Source organism: Schistocerca serialis, chromosome 1, assembly GCF_023864345.2.
Source record: "Schistocerca serialis cubense isolate TAMUIC-IGC-003099 chromosome 1, iqSchSeri2.2, whole genome shotgun sequence".
NCBI classification, from domain to species: Eukaryota; Metazoa; Arthropoda; class Insecta; order Orthoptera; family Acrididae; genus Schistocerca; species Schistocerca serialis.
Window position 1 is genome coordinate 1,138,350,729 of NC_064638.1, and position 19,800 is coordinate 1,138,370,528.

The 19,800-nt window shown below is 40.3% G+C and overlaps 1 protein-coding gene across 1 annotated transcript in view; it reads left to right on the forward strand.

Annotated features, from left to right (window-relative positions):
- The window catches only part of LOC126459482 (putative inorganic phosphate cotransporter), a 189,456-nt gene that overhangs the window by 131,938 nt on the left and 37,718 nt on the right, over window positions 1-19,800 (forward strand). The window contains exon 4 of the mRNA XM_050095863.1: window positions 5,509-5,596. Within this exon, the coding sequence (XP_049951820.1) occupies window positions 5,509-5,596 (88 nt within the window). The remainder of the gene's footprint in view (window positions 1-5,508; window positions 5,597-19,800) is intronic.

A 19,800-nucleotide genomic window follows, 5' to 3' on the forward strand; every position in this document is an offset into this window, starting at 1 on the left:
CTCTTCTGAGGTTGTGCAGAGTTTGGCAATACCTTTGAGAGTTTATTGTAGTGCCTCTTTCCAGGAAATCCTCAAAAATCGTATTTCCACCGGGTTACTGATTAACCACGTGGTTGAATGCGCAGGCGGCGGAATTTTACGACGAAGGAATTTCCAAGCTCGTCCATCGCTACGATAAGTGCCTTAATTTAAATGGCAACTATGTAGAAAAGTAGTATTTAAGTGTGGGTTTCATCTGTATATAATAAAAAAAATTCCAATACTTTACTTATTTTTAATTCCAAAACGTAATGTACTTTGTGGATAGCCCTCGTATCTTCACTGTAGCCTCACAATATATATATTCACTTATGAAATTTGTTATTAACAATCCGAACGAATTCAAAAGTAATAGCAGTGTACATGGCTACAACACTAGGAGAAAGGATGATCTTCACTACTCAATGTTCAATCTAACTTTGGCTCAGAAGGGGTAAATTATGCTGCCACAAAAGTTTTTGGTCACTCACCTAATAGCATCAAAAGTCTGACACATAGCCATATAGCATTTAAAAGTAAATTAAAAGAATTTCGTAATGGCATCTCCTTCTACTCATTAGATGAATTTTTGGATATAGTAAGTGGGTAATTTCCCAAACCCCCACAAAAAAATTAAAAGTATTAAGTGAAATGTAATATTTAGTGTGATGTAATATCTTGTATAGACACCTTTTATTAACCTGACACGTTCCACATCATTACGATGTGTCGTATTCATGATCAATGGAACAAGAACTAATCTAATTTAACTAAAGTACATGTCCTGTGAGTATGAGCGTCGTGTCTCTGGTCGTTCAAGATGTTCCGCTTTTGTGGACATGAGTGTATTTTACTGCGGTCAAGACTGTTTTAATCCATTTTCAATTGTGAAGAGCTACTGGACTATTGTATCCCGTTGTTTTTAATACCAGCTGGACTGCTCGCAGTACTTTGAAACTCCCATTCGCTGATTTCATGCTCTATTTTACAACTGCTCTTCGCAATATTCGACGGCCCTCTCCACCATTTCACGAGGTTTTCTTGGCCTTGGTCAAGCTATGGTCGTGTCTTTCGCGTTTCACTTCACAGTCAAAACACCAACGGTAGATTTGGACAGCATTAAATGGGCTGAAATGTCCTTGATGGGATTGCTACTCAGGTGAAGTCCAAAGACTAGTCCACGACCGATGTAGTGAGCTCTCCTGACCGACCCATTCTCCTGTGACTTCTTTTTTATTGGTGACGCAGTACTCACAGACTCCTTTTGTACTGGCAAGTGCGCTTCTCGGTACGACAAGTGGTCAGTTCCACGTTGCATAGGGCTGTCTGGATACTTTGGATCAGATCATGCCTGTAGTTATTGAATGCAGTTCTTTATGAGGAAAGTAGGCTACCCGCGGAGCGCTTAGCATTAATAGCCATTAATAACCTCTGAGCCGAAACTGAGTTCGCGTCAGTTCGAAACCATTTAGTGCCCGCATACATACAAAATATGTTCCCTACCTCACGCACCTGTACACAGCCTCGTCCATCTGAACAGCGACTCTGTAGCATCCGTGAAAACTGACATCCTCTGGAATTCTTTCAAAAATGGATATTGATGATATTACTATTCTATCCCGAGGTTAGAACAAGTCTTCGCTTAGATTCGCACCAGAAAATCCTCGAACTTCCACGCATAAAACAACTTCAAACGCCTGACTGGTTTACAAATGAGTTGTTGTTGTTGTTGTGGTCTTCACTCCTGCGATTGATTTGATGCAGCTCTCCATGCTACTCTATCCTGTGCAAGCTTCTTTATCCCCCAGTACCTACTGCAACCTACATCCTTCCGAATCTGCTTAGTGTAGTCATCTCTTGGTCTCCCTCTACGGTTTTATCCTCCACGCTGCGCTCCAATACTAAACTGGTGATCCCTTGATGCCTCAGAACATATCCTACTAACCGATCCCTTCTTCTTGTCAAGTTGTGCCACAAACTCCTCTTCTCTCCAATTCTGTTCAATACCTCTTCATTAGCTATGTGATCTACCCATCTAATCTTCAGTATTCTTCTGTAGCACCACCTTTCGAAAGCTTCTATTCTCTTCTTGTCCAAACTATTTATCCTCCATGTTTCACTTCCATACATGGCCACTCCCCATACAAATACTTTCACAAACTACTTTCTGACACTTAAATCTGTACTCGATGTTGACAAATTTCTCTTCTTCAGAAACGCTTTCCTTGCCACTGCCAGTCTACATTTTATATCCTCTCTACTTCGACCATCATCAGTTATTTTTGCTCCCCAAATAGCAAAACTCCTTTACTACTTTAAGCATCTCATTTCCTAATCTAATTCCCTCAACATCACCCGACTTAATGCGACTACATTCCATCATCCTTGTTTTGCTTTTGTTGACGTTCATCTTATATCCTCCTGTCAAGACACTGTCCATTCCGTTCAACTGCTCTTCCAAGTCCTTTGCTGTCTTTGACAGAATTATAATGTCATCGGTGAACCTCAAAGTTTTTATTTCTTCTCCATGGATTTTAATATCTACTCCGAATTTTTCTTTTGTTTCCTTTACTGCTTGCTCAATATACAGATTGAATAACACCGGGGATAGGATACAACCCTGTCTCACTCCCTTCCCAACCACTGCTTCCCTTTCATGTCCCCTGCCACTTTCAGAATTTGAAAGAGAATATTCCAGTCAACATTGTCAAAAGCCTTCTCTCAGTCAACAAATGCTGGAAACGCAGGTTTGTCTTTCCGCAATCTACCTTCTAAGATAAGTCGCAGGATCAGTATTGCGTCACGTGTTCCAATATTTCTACGTAATCCAAACTGATCTTCCCCGAGGTCGACTTCTGCCAGTTTCTCCCTTCGTCTGTAAAGAATTCGTGTTAGTATTTTGCAGCTGTGACTTATTAAACTGAAAGTTTTCACATCTATCAACACCTGCTTCCTTTGCGATTGGAATTATTATATTCTTCTTGAGGTCTGAAGGTATTTCGCCTGTCTCATACATCTCGCTCACCAGATGGTAGAGTTTTGTCAGGAATGGCTCTCCCGAGGCTGTCAGTAGTTCTAATGGGGCTATGTTTCGACTCGGGTCTTTCAGTGCTCTGTCAAACTCTTCACGCAGTATCATATCTCCCATTTCATCTCCATCTACATCCTCTTCCATTTCCATAATATTGTCCTAAAGTACATCGCCCTTGTATAGACCCTCTATAAGCTCCTTCCACCTTCCCGTTTTCCCTTCTTTGCTTAGAGCTTGGTTTCCATCTGAGCTCTTGATATTCATACAAGTGGTTCTCTTTTCTCCAAAGGTCTCTTTAATTTTCTTGTAGGCAGTATCTATCTTACCCCTAGTGAGATAAGCCTCTGCCGGCCGGGGTGGCCGAGCGGTTCTAGGCGCTTCAGTCTGGAACCGCGCGACCGCTACGGTCGCAGGTTCGAATCCTGCCTCGGGCATGGCTGTCTGTGATGTCCTTAGGTTAGTTAGATTTACGTAGTTCTAAGTTCTAGGGGACTGATGACCTCAGATGTTAAGTCCCATAGCGCTGAGAGCCATTTGAACCATTTTTGATAGCCGTCTTCATCCTTACATTTGTCCTCTAGCCATCCCTGCTTAGCCATTTTGCACTTCCTGTCGATCTCATTTTTGAGACGTTTGAATTCCTTTTTGCCTGTTTCATTTACTGCATTTTTATGTTTTCTCCTTTCATCAATTAAATTCAATATGTCTTCTGTTACCCAAGGATTTCTACTAGCCCTCGTCTTTTTACCTACTTGATCCTCTGCTGCCTTCACTACTGCATCCCTCAAAGCTACCCATTCCTCTTCTACTGTATTTCTTTCCCCCATTCCTGCCATTTGTTCCCTTACGCTCTCCCTGAAACTCTGTACAACCTCTGGATTAGTCAGTTTATCCAGGTCCCATCTCCTTAAATTCGCACCTTTTTGTAGTTTCTTCAGTTTTAATCTACAGTTCATAACCAATAGACTGTGGTCAGAGCCCACATCTGCCCCTGGAAATGTCTTACAATTTAAAACCTGGTTCCTAAATCTCTGTCTTACCATTATATAATCTATCTGATACCTTCTAGTATCAAGAACAAATGAGTTAATGTGTTAAATATTTGACTTTAAGCAAGCAAGAGAGAAGAGTTTAAAGAATGTTTGAGATTAAAGTTTGTTGAAAGTCACTAAGTGATACCATTATGGAATAAAGGATGAATATAGTCTGGGTGATTTGCCCTTTATTTTCAGTAAAATCTATTTTTTCACGCATTTTAGGGTTTATGACCTAATACCTCCTGAACCACGTGTACAATCATATAATTTTGCTGTACATTCAGCGGTATATGTAGATACTACCTGCAAACAGTGTTGCGAATAGGGTAGGCAAAAAGAAGTAATCTATTAAAACATCATGCCTGATGATGACGTTTAACTGCAAGAACAGCGAAAACGTAGTAAGAGGTTAACGTTTTTGCTTTCATCATTTTGTGGGAGAAATAGTCTAGAAAAGGCTTGAAATTACGTGTGAAGTTTGTTGGGAGTCGCACTGTGCACTCGTTCTCAAATAGTGCACTGGATGAATACATCCGGGAATTGCGCGCCGTCAAGTTACGCTGCTTCGAGACAAACACACATTTTCTATCTGTAATACGTCACGTATATAACACAGAATTATACCTCTTACTGAGCGGATTAGGGCAGAAATTTAAATTTTTAACTTCGGCCAGCAATTAAGCGAAATATTGAAATCAAATTTTTGTTACCGCTGAAAGCCGGTACATAGGTAACCTGCAACCGGGATTGTGTTTCACGACAGCGGTTTGGTAATACAGGTATTGCCACAGTTGTTCTAAATTTGACGAATTTTAGCGGGAAAGCACATCAAATATTATTTTTAGAGCTTTGTGTTTTTAATATTTGAGACGTTCACTACGTTTTCATCATTCATACAGACTGTTCACTACAAGGAAACACTATTGGCTGCTCAGTGGTTCTCAGTAATCGTGTGCTGAGGATTATTCTGGCAGAACTCTCATAGTATACGATGCAGCGTTGGCACGGAGGCGGTCATTATTTTTCGAGATTCCTCAACGAACACATGCTATGCAAGTACCAGGCAGCGTTGGGCACTCGATCTGAACACACACTGTGTTGTGACAGTAATTATCGTTTTGCCTATTTCTTATCTATTTGACTGCTATGAAAGCTTTTGTCTAGTCCTTCATTCACATAAATGGGAATCATAGTTAATCTACGTTAGTATATTTAAAAATATTATACTGCGTCTGAAAGTCTATTTTCCTATGTATATATTTTCCTATGTACTGTATCAAAGTAAGCTGACAGCTTACCTTTCAGTAGTGTGTAACTCTTTTTGATTGGTGTATATTGCCTATGCTGCATTACATATCACTAATGTTGCTTTTGAGAGTCGAATTTAATTATTCTCTGGGGTAACCCTTTCTGCTCTTTCAGGGCTTCATATTTCCCTGTACACACTCGCTGCTGGCGAAGTGGATACCACCCAAGGAAAATGCTGTGCTGGGGACCATCGTTTACTCAGGTGAAGTGTGTTCTGCACGGTAGTTTTTGCTTCTAACTCATTTATTGGTAAATAAGAAATGCATCTGTTTCTTTCTCTAACAGCTCGGTGTTATTTCAGTATCTAGTGTTACCTGAATCGTCTCAGTTTGGTGACAATAATGTCTTTGACTGATATTAGCAAATATAAAAACAGTCTTGGCTGCAGAAGCTAGGTTTATTTAGTCTTCACATGTGATGCGTTTCGCCTGTTTTAGGCATCATGAGACAATATGGAGAAATTACAAACTGGTTGTAATGTCCCCACAGAAAATACCCTCTACCACGCACCAATTAATCATTGTCAATCAAACCATCGACATTCATTCACTTTGGGAAAGTATCTGATCTGATTTTCTCGTAACATATGCGGCGACAGCTAGACGACGCCAAAGTATTTTCTAGCGCGTTTATTCTTTGAAATAACAGAGATGCATATATGCATTCTCCATGGTTGTTAGAGTGGTAACTAAGACAGTCTCTGGAGTAGGGATTGAGGGATTGACGTATTTCTGAGAATTACATATTCTGATTTTCTTCTCGCTAAATTGAGCGAATTAACTTTTGTGCCACTAGCGGTTTGTTTGAATAGAAAGAGAGTGTAAACGGAAAATAATTAAGACGTGGAATCACCGGAGATCTGGACATGTAATGGAGATGGATTTAATACACAATTTCCTTCATAAATAAGGTTTGTGACTTTTTGTTCAGGAGTGAATGAACGAATGAGTTTTTTTCTGAACCATATGATGATCACGTTGGCCCTGTAATTAGTGGGGAAGTTTCAGCTGTGTCGAAGAGAGCCTGCAATCATTGAGTCTGTGTTAAATCGTCCAAAAAGGCTTCGTACACATCTCGAATTCGCAATCTTTCGTAAAAGGAACAAATTGTCCACACGATTGATTTTCGCGACTGAATACAGTGTTTAACAGTAATAATAAATGTAAAGATCTCTTACAGCAAGCCAGCCGCTGATTACCAAGACGAAGGACTCCACCAAAGATCCTATTTAGCTGATTTCACGTAATGAAATATTATAATAAAAACTGTAGATAGATAAAGGAGAGAAAGAGAGAGAGCGAATGAAAATAGAGATAATATTAATAATCCTCCATTAGTATAACTTTTCGCCTGTCTTATCACGGATCAGCCAAGACACGGGAGGCCTTTACATTACTGTATAGATTTATGTGTGAAGGTGAAAGGGTCTTAAAGACAACAGATACACGTCTATACAGACAAGACATTACACAAAGTTAGCGGCTAGCTGCATTCATCATCTATTCATAGAGGAAGAGACAACTTATTATTATCTTGTTAAAATGGCCAATCCGTGACATGACACGTTTTTGGACGTTGCTAAAATAATTTTGTTCTGTGTTTCACGTCAACTACGACGAGCTAACCTAACTGACACTTGGAAAAGAGAGGAAAGACTCGCAGGTGACATAATTGGATCTACAAATAAAGCCGAAAGACAGCACGCTGGGATAAAAGGCCAGATCTATATTTTTATTATTATAGCTTGCTAGTACAGTTGAAGTATACGCTTTTTTGTTTACTGTTATGTGAGTTTTGAACATTGATTAACTCTGTTCATGTTAGATGCATTTTCATTGACCTGTCCCAGTTGCATTTATCTGTATATGTACATTAAGAAGGTAGACACAGAAGTACTTTTGTGTGAACGGAGTTACACATAGTGACAGTAAAAGGGAGTTATATATAGTGACAGTAGAACATTTATATGGTTTTAACTAGGGCAATGTTTAGGATGAGTCAAGCAGAGCAAAGCAGCACGCAACAGCCTTCAACTGTTAGCACTGATAATAATGATGCAGTAAGAAGTGTTGTAGGACCGATGGCTACAGATAGCGCAATAGAACGCCCTGTAGACACGGCTGGAGGTGTAACAGCAAGTACACAGCAGGGATTAGATCCATTGGTAATTATCATGAGACAGATGCAGATGATAACCGAGAGCATGAATGCTTTGAAAACCGATATTAACGCGAAATTGGCCTCAGTTACTGAAGGGCAAAATGATTTGAATACGAAATTAGCCTCAGTTACTGAAGGGCAGGAAAATATGAAAACCTATATTAAATCACAATTAGTGACAGTCACTCAAACTCAAGAAGAAGTGAAATTAGTCCAGACTGAGATTAAGCAGCAGTTACAAGACAGTTTTTCCGAATTAGAGCAGCGGATAGAGGCGAAGACCAAGGAACTCAAAGATCAGGCCGAAGAGACGGAACGAAAATTAACTGCACAAATAGAATTGGTGAAAGTACAATGTGAGGAATCTACTCAGCGCGTACGTGTCGAAATGAAGGTTCAAATGGTTCAAATGGCTCTGAGCACTATGGGACTCAACTGCTGTGGTCATAAGTCCCCTAGAACTTAGAACTACTTAAACCTAACTAACCTAAGGACAGCACACAACACCCAGCCATCACGAGGCAGAGAAAATCCCTGACCCCGCCGGGAATCGAACCCGGGAACCCGGGCGTGGGAAGCGAGAACGCTACCGCACGACCACGAGATGCGGGCGAAATGAAGGAGTATGTGGCTATTAAGATAGATACTGTACGGGAACAAGTGGAAATGGTTCCGCAATTAATACAAAAGCAAGACGCCATGTCATGTGCAATTGCGCAACTTCCTGAATTGACACGTACACAGGCTAACCTAAAGGAAAGCGTTGAACATCTGACAGAGCGTCAAGAAGTTATAGACCACCAAATTAACGTATTAACGGGTAAATTATCCGAAATCACACTAGAAAACAAAAGGCTAATGTGTGAAAACGTCGAGCAAAATGTTAAGGCAGCATTCCAGAGTTTATCTGGCAAACAGGAAGAGAATTTGTTCGCGAAAGGACTTGAGGAGGTGCGACACCAGTTAGGTGCTGATTTGGAGCATTGGAAACAAACGATAGAAGAGTCGATGCGCGCTTCACAACAAAGCTCAGAACAAATGAATACAGGGCAGGAGCAGAAGTTGGCAGCGACTATAGAGCCAGTTACTGCCCATTCGCACACAATACCGACTTGTGTAAGTAATTCAAACATTAAATTGCCAGAAGCGGTCTGTTCGCGTGAAGTCTTATCTAACGGAGATTACGAAAGCCATTGCCATGACGAAGAAAAAATGATAAAGCATCGGCAATTCCAGATTTTTAACCCTGACAAAAGGGGGGTCTATCCAATTGTTTTTATTCGAAGTTTCAGAGGCGTGTTACCCAGAAATTGGTCGGAGTGGCAGAAGATCAGTTTTGTTACAGGATATATACAAGGTTCGGGGGCAATCTGGGCCTCGGACATGACTTCTGTTTGCTCGACATATGACGATTTTGAGAAGGCGTTTTTAGCAAAGTTCTGGTCAGAAGGGGTACAGGAGCGCCTAAGGCAGGAGGTGCTCTACCCAGAGCCTTTCTCCATTTCGAAAGGAAGCCTTAGAAAGTATTTCGAAAAATATATAAATAAAACGAGATACTGGGACAGACCTATGCCTTTGCCAGACATAATAAACATACTTAAGGCAAGACTACCAACTAGCATCCGGAATCAATTGATTTACGGCAACGACAAAGACTTGGAGTCGTTCCTCACGACGTTAGACCATATAGATATTATCGAAGAGAACAACCAGAAAGCCCGTAACAACAGATTCCAATATAGGGAGATAGAACCTCCGCCAAACGGTAGGCAAGGTGGAAGTATGTGTTATGCCAATGGCGATCAATCGACACTTAGAAGGAATGAACAGAGATCGTTAAGTAATGGAGAAACCCCTCAAAATCTCAATAGTAATCCCGGCAATGGTCTTGCGAGGGGCTATTCAAGGAACAACAGGAACGGGAAAAGATACAATCCCGTGTGGAGGAACGAAAGAAATTTCAGACCCCAAGCATGGAATAATAACAACCATAGAAAGTGGAATCAACCGGGAGGAATGAATTCAAATAGCCAACATCAATGGGGACAGACATCTACGAATCAACCGGTAATTACTGAAGTGACGGATGATGTCAACCAGCACACAAATCAAAATCCAACAGACTTGTAAGGACCCACTTGTGCCCCGGAGGAGCGGTCAACAATTGGTTGAGGGGCAACAGGATATGTGTACCCATGTTAACGTATAATGATGGACGATTACTGGCAGATGAACTGACCGAGAACTTAGAACCACAAGATGAGGATAAGGAACCGGTGGCAGTAGCCGAAGTGCAAGTCATTATGGAGACCGTACCCATAGTGGCGGTTTTAGACACAGCTGCAACCACAAATGTTATTTCGGAGGCACTACTCAACAGGATCAGAAATATAACACGAGTACCAATTTTTCCAGTTCAAAATTGTAGAATAATAGGCGCCGTTGGGGCTCGATCGGCTAATATAAAGGTGCAGTCACTACTTGGTGTGGAAGTCGGAAATGTAGCAATATTAAGCACATTCCTTGTTGTGAAAAATTTGGTGGTAGATTGCATTATCGGAGTCGACAGCCTACGTCAATACGGATGCAGAATAGATTTTAAAACAGGAAAAATTTGGTTGAGTGTTAATAAACAAGAAATTGAGTTGGAGTTGTTGAGAAAAGAAAGCCTTACGAGAAAATATAATTGTGGGATCAGTGTGTAAGTAATCAGGACGGCCAAAATTCGAAAGAGCACGTAATTAATGAGTTCCAAGTCAAAGAAGATTTCGATCAATTAGTGTTTGAAAAGTTAAATGAATCCGACTGCATTATCGAAGATCAGAAGAAGCAGTTCAATGAATTATGATTAACGTATGAAAATGTTTTTGATGAAAGGCCAGGAGTTATTAAGGGATACATATGCCGTCTCTATGTTAAGCCGCACGAAACGTATTGTAGAACTTTCTATCCTGTTCCCTGGAGGTTAAAGGCTCAAGTTCAAAGGAAATAGATCGCATGTTGAAATGGGGTTTGATCAAACCCTCTGCAAGCCCATACTGCTCCCCATTGCAAGTGACAGAGATGAACGCTCGAAAAAACATAAAAATAAACTGTGTGTGTTTAGTGTTAGAAAACTTTAAACTGAAATAATTAATAAGTGACACAGATTGTAGAAATAGTGACTAACTATTACTATCGAGTGCTGCAAAGAAGATAGTGGAGATAGGCTTCACCTGTGTTTGGGTAAACATGGAACTTTAGCATTGCTAATGTCATCAAGATTTATAAAGGATCTGAATGACCTTCAAGAAGAAAGAAATGTTTCCCGAAAATGACGCTGCATAATTAAAAGAAGTTCCCAGTGAATGTTCATATATACTTTCAAGTGCACGCTTAGATGTGTAAACGTGTGAAGTGATGCGTTTAGGCAGTGAATCATGAGTGACGGTTAACGCCGCAAAGATAATTTCCCGCGAAAAACAATTGACGCCGGCGCGAAAGTTAGAATCGATATAGACGACGCAGATATGCTTTGTAAGAGACTCGCATCAAACGCGAGGGGAAACTGATTGATGTGAACTTCAAAAAAGTGTCATAATTAGACGTTAAGAGTTCTTGATTTATTGTTGAATGTCAAAAGCAATATTCATAGAATTAGTAGTTATTTAATTGGGCTTGTTCACTTTGGAATTTTGTTTGAAAATCCATTTCCATATATGTGCATGTATGAATGCCGGATGAATCAGAGAATAAATGAAAGAAGTGAATCCACATTCTCACTACTAATAACTTTTACATTACAGCAATCAAGCGGAGAAATATACAGGGTTATTACAAATGATTGAAGCGATTTCACAGCTCTACAATAACTTTATTATTTGAGACATTTTCACAATGCTTTGCACACACATACAAAAACTCAAAAAGTTTTTTTAGGCATTCACAAATGTTCGATATGTGCCCCTTTAGTGATTCGGCAGACATCAAGCCGATAATCAAGTTTCTCCCACACTCGGCGCAGCATGTCCCCATCAATGAGTTCGAAAGCATCATTGATGCGAGCCCGCAGTTCTGGCACGTTTCTTGGTAGAGGAGGTTTAAACACTGAATCTTTCACATAACCCCACAGAAAGAAATCGCCTGGGGTTAAGTCGGGAGGGCGTGGAGGCCATGATATGAATTGCTGATCATGATCTCCACCACGACCGATCCATCGGTTTTCCAATCTCCTGTTTAAGAAATGCCGAACATCATGATGGAAGTGCGGTGGAGCACCATCCTGTTGAAAGATGAAGTCGGCGCTGTCGGTCTCCAGTTGTGGCATGAGCCAATTTTCCAGAATGTCCAGATACACGTGTCCTGTAGCGTTTTTTTTCGCAGAAGAAAAAGGGGCCGTAAACTTCAAACTGTGAGATTGCGCAAAACTTTTTGGTGAATTGCGAATTTGCTGCATGAATGCGTGAGGATTCTCTACCGCCCAGATTCGCACATTGTGTCTGTTCACTTCACCATTAAGAAAAAATGTTGCTTCATCACTGAAAACAAGTTTCGCACTGAACGCATCCTCTTCCATGAGCTGTTGCAACCGCGCCGAAAATTCAAAGCGTTTGACTTTGTCATCGAGCGTCAGGGCTTGTAGCAATTGTAAACGGTAAGGCTTCTGCTTTAGCCTTTTCCGTAAGATTTTCCAAACCGTCGGCTGTGGTACGTTTAGCTCCCTGCTTGCTTTATTCGTCGACGTCCGCGGGCTACGCGTGAAACTTGCCCGCACGCGTTCAACCGTTTCTTCGCTCACTGCAGGCCGACCCGTTGACTTCCCCTTACAGAGGCATCCATAAGCTTTAAATTGCGCATACCATCGCCGAATGGAGCTAGCAGTTGGTGGATCTTTGTTGAACTTCGTCCTGAAGTGTCGTTGCACTGTTATGACTGACTGATGTGAGTGCATTTGAAGCACGACATACGCTTTCTCGGCTCCTGTCGCCATTTTATCTCACTGTGCTCTCGAGCGCTCTGGCGGCAGAAACCTGAAGTGTGGCTTCAGCCGAACAAAACTTTATGAGTTTTTCTACGTATCTGTAGTGTGTCGTGACCATATGTCAATGAATGGAGCTACAGTGAATTTATGAAATCGCTTTAATCATTTGTAATAGCCCTGTATGTATTTAGGATAAAATTTTTATGAGTATAGATAAATGATATGACTTTTCAAGGAAATGATGGATTATGTCTTAGTATGAAATGAACCACACTTTCCATTATTCGATGATTTGAATCCAAAATCTACTGCAAGTTGCATGAATCCTTTAAATTACGAAGAATAAATCATTGACAGAAAATGTGTCAGAATTTTTGGACTTACAAGCACAAATGGTGATGCGAAGTCCAAAAGAAAATTCAAACTAGAGTAATTATTATGATGTTTTCGGCAACAGCATTAGTCAATGGATAAATGGAAACTTTAAGTCAATGGCTAAATTCCTTGCAGTACATCGTAAGAAAAAGGATGCATGAAGCCATAGGGATTTTGTTTTCAAAAAGGAGAATCTTGGACGGGGGAACCTAACCAGTTCTTTTACAGGAAGAGTTTCCCTTTCGGTCATTGCTAATTCTTTTGGAATGAATGTTGCATGTGAAATCTGGTATCCCTGTTCCTTCTACTCTTCCCATTGTGGGCCGCGTAGAAGACCGACTACAAATGTGGACGTCGGCGACATGCAAGATCCGGGGGAGTTTCAGCATCGGAAGATATTGTCCTGGGAACAAGATTGTAAAAAAAAGAAAAAAACTCGAGTTCTTTATTGTAAATATTTTTTTGCTAGAGGCACAAATCACTCTTCTCCAAATCGTTATATAAATCGATCCCTATCTTTCCCTTAGAGATCAATTTCAAAATTATTTTTTCTCTTCTGTAGCCTTTCCTATCTTCTATGTACTGTAGGCTGGGGGTCTAGGCTTAAGAGGTTTTCCAAGGTTTCCCTGCTTAAGAAAGTTCCCGAATGGGTAGGCCCTGATAACAGTCTCTTCCTTGGTTGTGCACAGCAAACATAACACCTTGATGCACGTAAAAGCAATACAGCCGCGGTACCTGTCTCTTCATTTCTACTGTTTCCAATGTTTATTTTCTTCATCTGTCTTAAACATAATTAATCTTTTTCAGTCGGAGGACTGACACTCATCACTTCCGGGTTACCCACACTAATAGATAGCTCGCGAAGTGTGTTCGGTAAATCAAAATTAGGCTCACAAACTTCGCTCGCTGAGAGGGGCATTGTAATTCCCCAAAGAAAATACCCTCTACCACGCACCAATTAATCATTGTCAATCAAACCATCCCCATTCATTCACTTTGGAAAAGTATCTGATCTGATTTTCTCGTAACATATGCGGCGACAGCTAGACGACGCCAAAGTATTTTCTAGCGCGTTTATTCTTTGAAGTAACAGAGATGCATATATGCATTCTCCAAGGTTGTTAGAGTGGTAACTAAGTCTCTGGAGTAGGGATTGAGGGATTGACGTATTTCTGAGAATTACATATTCTGATTTTCTTCTCGCTAAATTGAGCGAATTAACTTTTGTGCCACTAGCGGTTTGTTTGAATAGAAAGAGAGTGTAAACGGAAAATAATTAAGACGTGGAATCACCGGAGATCTGGACATGTAATGGAGATGGATTTAATACACAATTTCCTTCATAAATTAGGTTTGTGACTTTTTGTTCAGGAGTGAATGAACGAATGAGTTTTTTTCTGAACCATATGATGATCACGTTGGCCCTGTAATTAGTGGGGAAGTTTCAGCTGTGTCGAAGAGAGCCTGCAATCACTGAGTCTGTGTAAAATCGTCCAAAAAGGCTTCGTACACATCTCGAATTCGCAATCTTTCGTAAAAGGAACAAATTGTCCACACGATTGATTCTCCCGAATGAATACAGTGGTTAACAGTAATAATAAATGTAAAGATCTCTTACAGCAAGCCAGCCGCTGATTACCAAGACGAAGGACTCCACCAAAGATCCTATTTAGCTGATTTCACGTAATGAAATATTATAATAAAAACTGTTGATAGATAAAGGAGAGAAAGAGAGAGAGCGAATGAAAATAGAGATAATATTAATAATCCTCCATTAGTATAACTTTTCGTCTGTCTTATCACAGATCAGCCAAGACGCGGGAGGCCTTTACATTACTGTATAGATTTATGTGTGAAGGTGAAAGGGTCTTAAAGACAACAGATACACGTCTATACAGACAAGACATTACACAAAGTCAGCGGCTAGCTGCATTCATCATCTATTCATAGAGGAAGAGACAACTTATTATTATCTTGTTAAATGGTTTAAGTATAAATTAATTTGCTATTAAAGACATTAATAAGCGAATAAATTAAAAATAACAAAAGGAAAAATGAAATGATTCTATGGCATTGTTGGCCGAGTGGTTCCATTCTGGCTCGGTCGCCAAGTGCAAGTCTTGTTTTAGTTGCCGCTACATTGGGCGACTTGCCGACGATGACGAAGTTAACACAACACCTAGTCGACGAGCGGAGAAAATCTCCAACCCGACCGGGAATCGAACCCGGGGCCAGTGCATGGGAGACAAGCACGTTACCACCCAGCTGAGCAGGCGGACATAACAAAAGGAAGACATGCATCGACTCGACTATGGAACACAGGGCCACATTTGTGTTTCAGGGGTTGGTGAGGGGTATAAATTTCAACGCATGAAATATTACATCGTAACTGAGCTCACCGATAGAAACCCTTGATAATCGTGACCGAGGGGTCGAACGTGATTAAGAACCCCAAAGAACTAGGAAGAAGCAGCTAGATAGCCACTGTTAATGGTTCATTACATCGCCTAGAAGCAAGACGATAAAAGGTAATGACAGTAGGCAAAGGAAAGCTACTAAGGCGTGCAAGGGGTACCTAACTTAGGCAAACAAACAAATTCAGTGAGCAGAAAAAACTCACAGTGCAAAATACGCCCATATTTTGTTATTTTTAATTTATTCATTTATTAATGTCTTTAATTGTAATTTATACTTAAATACAACTACAAGAGAAGTGCCGCGAACACTTATTATATATGGCTTTTGTTGACCTCAACAAAGCCCTTGACACCGTTAGTAGGGAGGGACTCTACATCATATTGGAAAAAAATTGGATGTCCCCCAACTTTGCAGTCTTTAATAAGATCTTTTCACGACAATATGCGTGGCTCTGTAATCTTCGATGGCAGTACATCTAAACCATTCAGTATGAACTATGGCGTAAGACAAGGCTGTGTGTTGGCATCTACACTTTTTGGAATTGTCCTCTCGAGTCTGCTCCAAGTGGTTTTCAAGAATTGCAGTGTTGGAGTACATCTGCATACTAGGAAAGATGGAAGGCTTTTCACTGTCAGTCTTCTGAAGAGTAAGACAAAGCGCTACGAGATAGTCGATCGTGAACTCCGGTATGCTGATGATGCTGTAATTGTTGCGAACTCCGCAGAAGAGCTGCAAGAGCTAGTATCAAGATTTAGTCACGCATGCCGCCTATTCTCGATGAGTGTAAACAACAGTAATTATGGTTCAGGGTGCTAACACAAAGCCGAATATCACACTAGATGGCACTACTCTGCAAGACGTAGATAGCTTCTGCTATCTTGGATCTACTATAGAATCAAACATTTCTGTTGATAAGGAAATTGACGCTGGCATTGGAAGAGCTGCGACAGCTTTTGGCAAACTCTCTACACGTGTTTGGAAAAACAGCAAACTCTTTTTGACCACAAAAATTCTTGTATATCAAACTTGCGTCCTCAGCATCCTTTTGTATGCATCGGAAACATGGACTACCTATGCCAAACAAGAACGTCGCCTTAATGCTTTCCACATACGGTGCCTGAGATCCATCCTCGGAGTAACGTGGAAGGACCGAGTGACCAACGAAGTAGTGCTATCTGAAACTAACTGCAACAGGATTTCAGCTATCTTGAAGCAGAGACGACTCCGCTGGCTGGGACACGTCCACCGTATGGATCCTGACAGATTACCACGTGAAGTGATGCTTAGAGAGAACTCTATACCCAAAAGACCTGCAGGACGTCCTGTATTGAGGTTCAAGGACTCCTGTAAACGCGATATGGAGAGCTTTGGAATCGACACAAACAGATGGGAGACACGGGCTAGCATGAGACCAGAATGGCGTGATGATATATCATCTGGAACGTCGAAGCATGATGAAGGCTTGTTAGATAGATTAAGGCAGAAAAAGCTTCGCAATGCTACCACTGCTCCTGCCTCAGCAGCCAGATACACTTGTGATAATTGCTGCCATTGGCTTGACAAGTCATATGAAAAAATGCAACCCATAAACACATAGACACTGCAACAATCATCTATCAAGATGTCGTGACCAATAAATACTTATTTGTAATTTCGCCAGACTGTCTGATGATGCCTAGAACACGTGAAACGCATCACGTATGAAAATTAAATAAACCCAGGTTGTGCAACGAAGACTTTTTTCTGTACCTGAAGACCTATTACGGTTGCGGTGTCAGTGCCACCGTGGCAGTTATGGAATGGAGTGATTTTGATATTAGCAAAATTTGTTTATTTAATGTATCACGCAAGTTTCAGAGAAATTAATACCTTCCATACCATAAATTCTTCTTCTTTGAATACTAATACATTTAGTTGTTTGCTAGGTATTTTGTTCGTGACTTATCCGCAGCATTCCTCATTCATTAATTTACTCATAGCATTTTTTGGATCCCACCATGAAGGAGAACCTGTAGACGAATCAGGATGTAAATTAGTAAAGAGCAGCGGCTATTAGAAACTACACTCATTATTAACATTGGTTAAAGTAGTATAAACAGTTTGTGCTTAATCAGGGCTGAGTTGAAGATAGCATAATTAATAAATAAACTGCTACACTGAAGAAAAAGTGCTGCTGACACACATTACTTAGTTTTTGTTTAACTCTTTTTCGCTAGCTTACTATCTACTAGGTCAACTTCGAAATTTATCATAGATCAACAATTACTTCTACGCCTTAAGAGTGGTGGATTGCTCACAATAAGCTCTGTTACTTTTCATGTATCCGACACGAGTCTTTCATCTTTACAATTAGACAATCAGATATTTGTGGAATAGATATCTTGTAAGGTATGGTTTTATTCTTATATTGAACTTATAGGTGTGCTCAATTTGTTACTTTATGCCAAATGGAAACATACTTATGATATCGCATGTGAATACTGAAAACTACTTTGAATCATAGTCAAAGAAGAACATGTACAGATAACTATTTTTCTCTCTTTGTACTTCAACTAAAACTTAATTTTGTTGTTAGCAACAAATATCATCAATCATTCTCTGCATTAGTCATATTTAATGAATCCCAGTTACATGTATGTGAAAAGAAGTCAACGTCGTATTTTATTAAAGTATGATACCTTTAACTAACTCAACATTATGAAAGATCATTGGTTTACAATGTTAGTGCTTATTCCACAATAACATGACAAACGTGGTGGTGATGGTGCACACCACAATGGTTCATGGTGAGGCGTAGCGCCTTTCGCATCGCTCCTGTCACTTGTTAGGACGATATCGGTATAGGCATGAGTCATCGACAGATGTCACCAGCTGACATGGACCTGAGTTATAGAGCTGCACGTAGTTGTACTAGTACGCGCCAGAGGTCAGCAGTTGACGGACAGTGCTAGCAGTCGTAGTCAAAACAATGTTGTAAAGTTATGTTTGATTAATATGTAATGTATTTGCATAATTATACTTGTTTTATATGTGTAGTAATTAGCAGTGTGAGTGTTGTATGAGTGAAGACGAACAGAAGTAAATGAAAATTGTTTTGTTTATTCACAAAGTACCGGCTAAACTATACAGGAGATTTACTATAATTAAATGTGCAGTCAGTTTATGGTACTAATAAATCGTGAGTAGAACACAAATTAATCGGTAATTTCAGAAGGAGTAAATTTATATTTGATACTTTTCTAAATTTATTTATTTAGCAATTACCATAGAAAGAAATGTTTTACTATGGTTGGTCATTGAAGTAAAGCGCGGGTTAGCGCGGGATATTACTGCAACCTGATTTGCTGTTTGTGATATCAGCCAACCAGAAAAATGCAGGCTCGCGCCAATCATTGCTGGGAACAAGGCCTTTGGTGTGATCTAGAGAAGTCGGGGCTGAGGGTTCGAACTAGTAACATGTCATTGAAAGCAGTTCCGAAGAAAGTACTGCAAAATCGCGGAAAATTGCTAATTACGAGTTCGCGAAGTAGTACAAAGCCTTATTAAGTGAACGGTATAGTGGAAGTCGTGTGGAATTTCGGACGGAATATCAAAATTATTGCTTTTGACTGTTAGTTAAAACCGCGTGGCGTGTTGTGCGATCTAAGACTGGAACAGGTATTACGTGTAGAGCAGAGTGCACAACATTTGAGCGAGCATTTTCATAACTAAACGATCTAGTGAACTCTATTAACTTCGGTAACGGGTGTAAATACCATAAACTGGTTACGTGTGTGATTGTGGTGTGCGTGGGAACTTTACAGTGTGTAGCCACTTAGTACGGACTTGGCAGTATTAACTGTGATCTTTATCGTAAAAATACACCTGAAAATTTACATTGCGAAGTTAAAACTTTTATTTCAGTAGCTAGCCACATCCCGTTTACCGGACAATTCTATGTATGTTGCGACCTGCAATAGACAGTAGTGGTCTAGTATTTTCTACTACAGCTTTTAGCTAGACAAATGAACATTGCTGGACACTGGCAGGGCGGTGAAAAGAAACGTGCCGCGCCGCAATGGCTTACAGCACCCCAGCCACATGATAATGTTCTAGAAAAACTTCAGTAGGAGACCACAAGAAAAGGTAATACTTGTGTGTTTCAGAAATCAGTCTCAAACAAGCAGAAGCAAAGAGCACCTAATAAATAATCTATTGAATGTTTTGATAAATGTGTTCTCAGGCAGTAATCTGCGACAATACGAACAATTCGAGGAAATAGCAACTTTATCTAAATTTCACAGCTTTTGTCACTCAGTATTGGACTTGGAGGACAGTAAGGCAACTCCGGGAAAACTGTTCTGTCTATGGCATTATTTTTAAAAGATGGCAGGATAAACGAATCCTCAAGGGCGAACCGGGCGACATAATTTCACGAAAGCCTCCTACATTTAACTTTTAAGAAAAATGAAGCATCATATTTGAAGCAACCAGTGTTTTCTTCAGACGAAAGG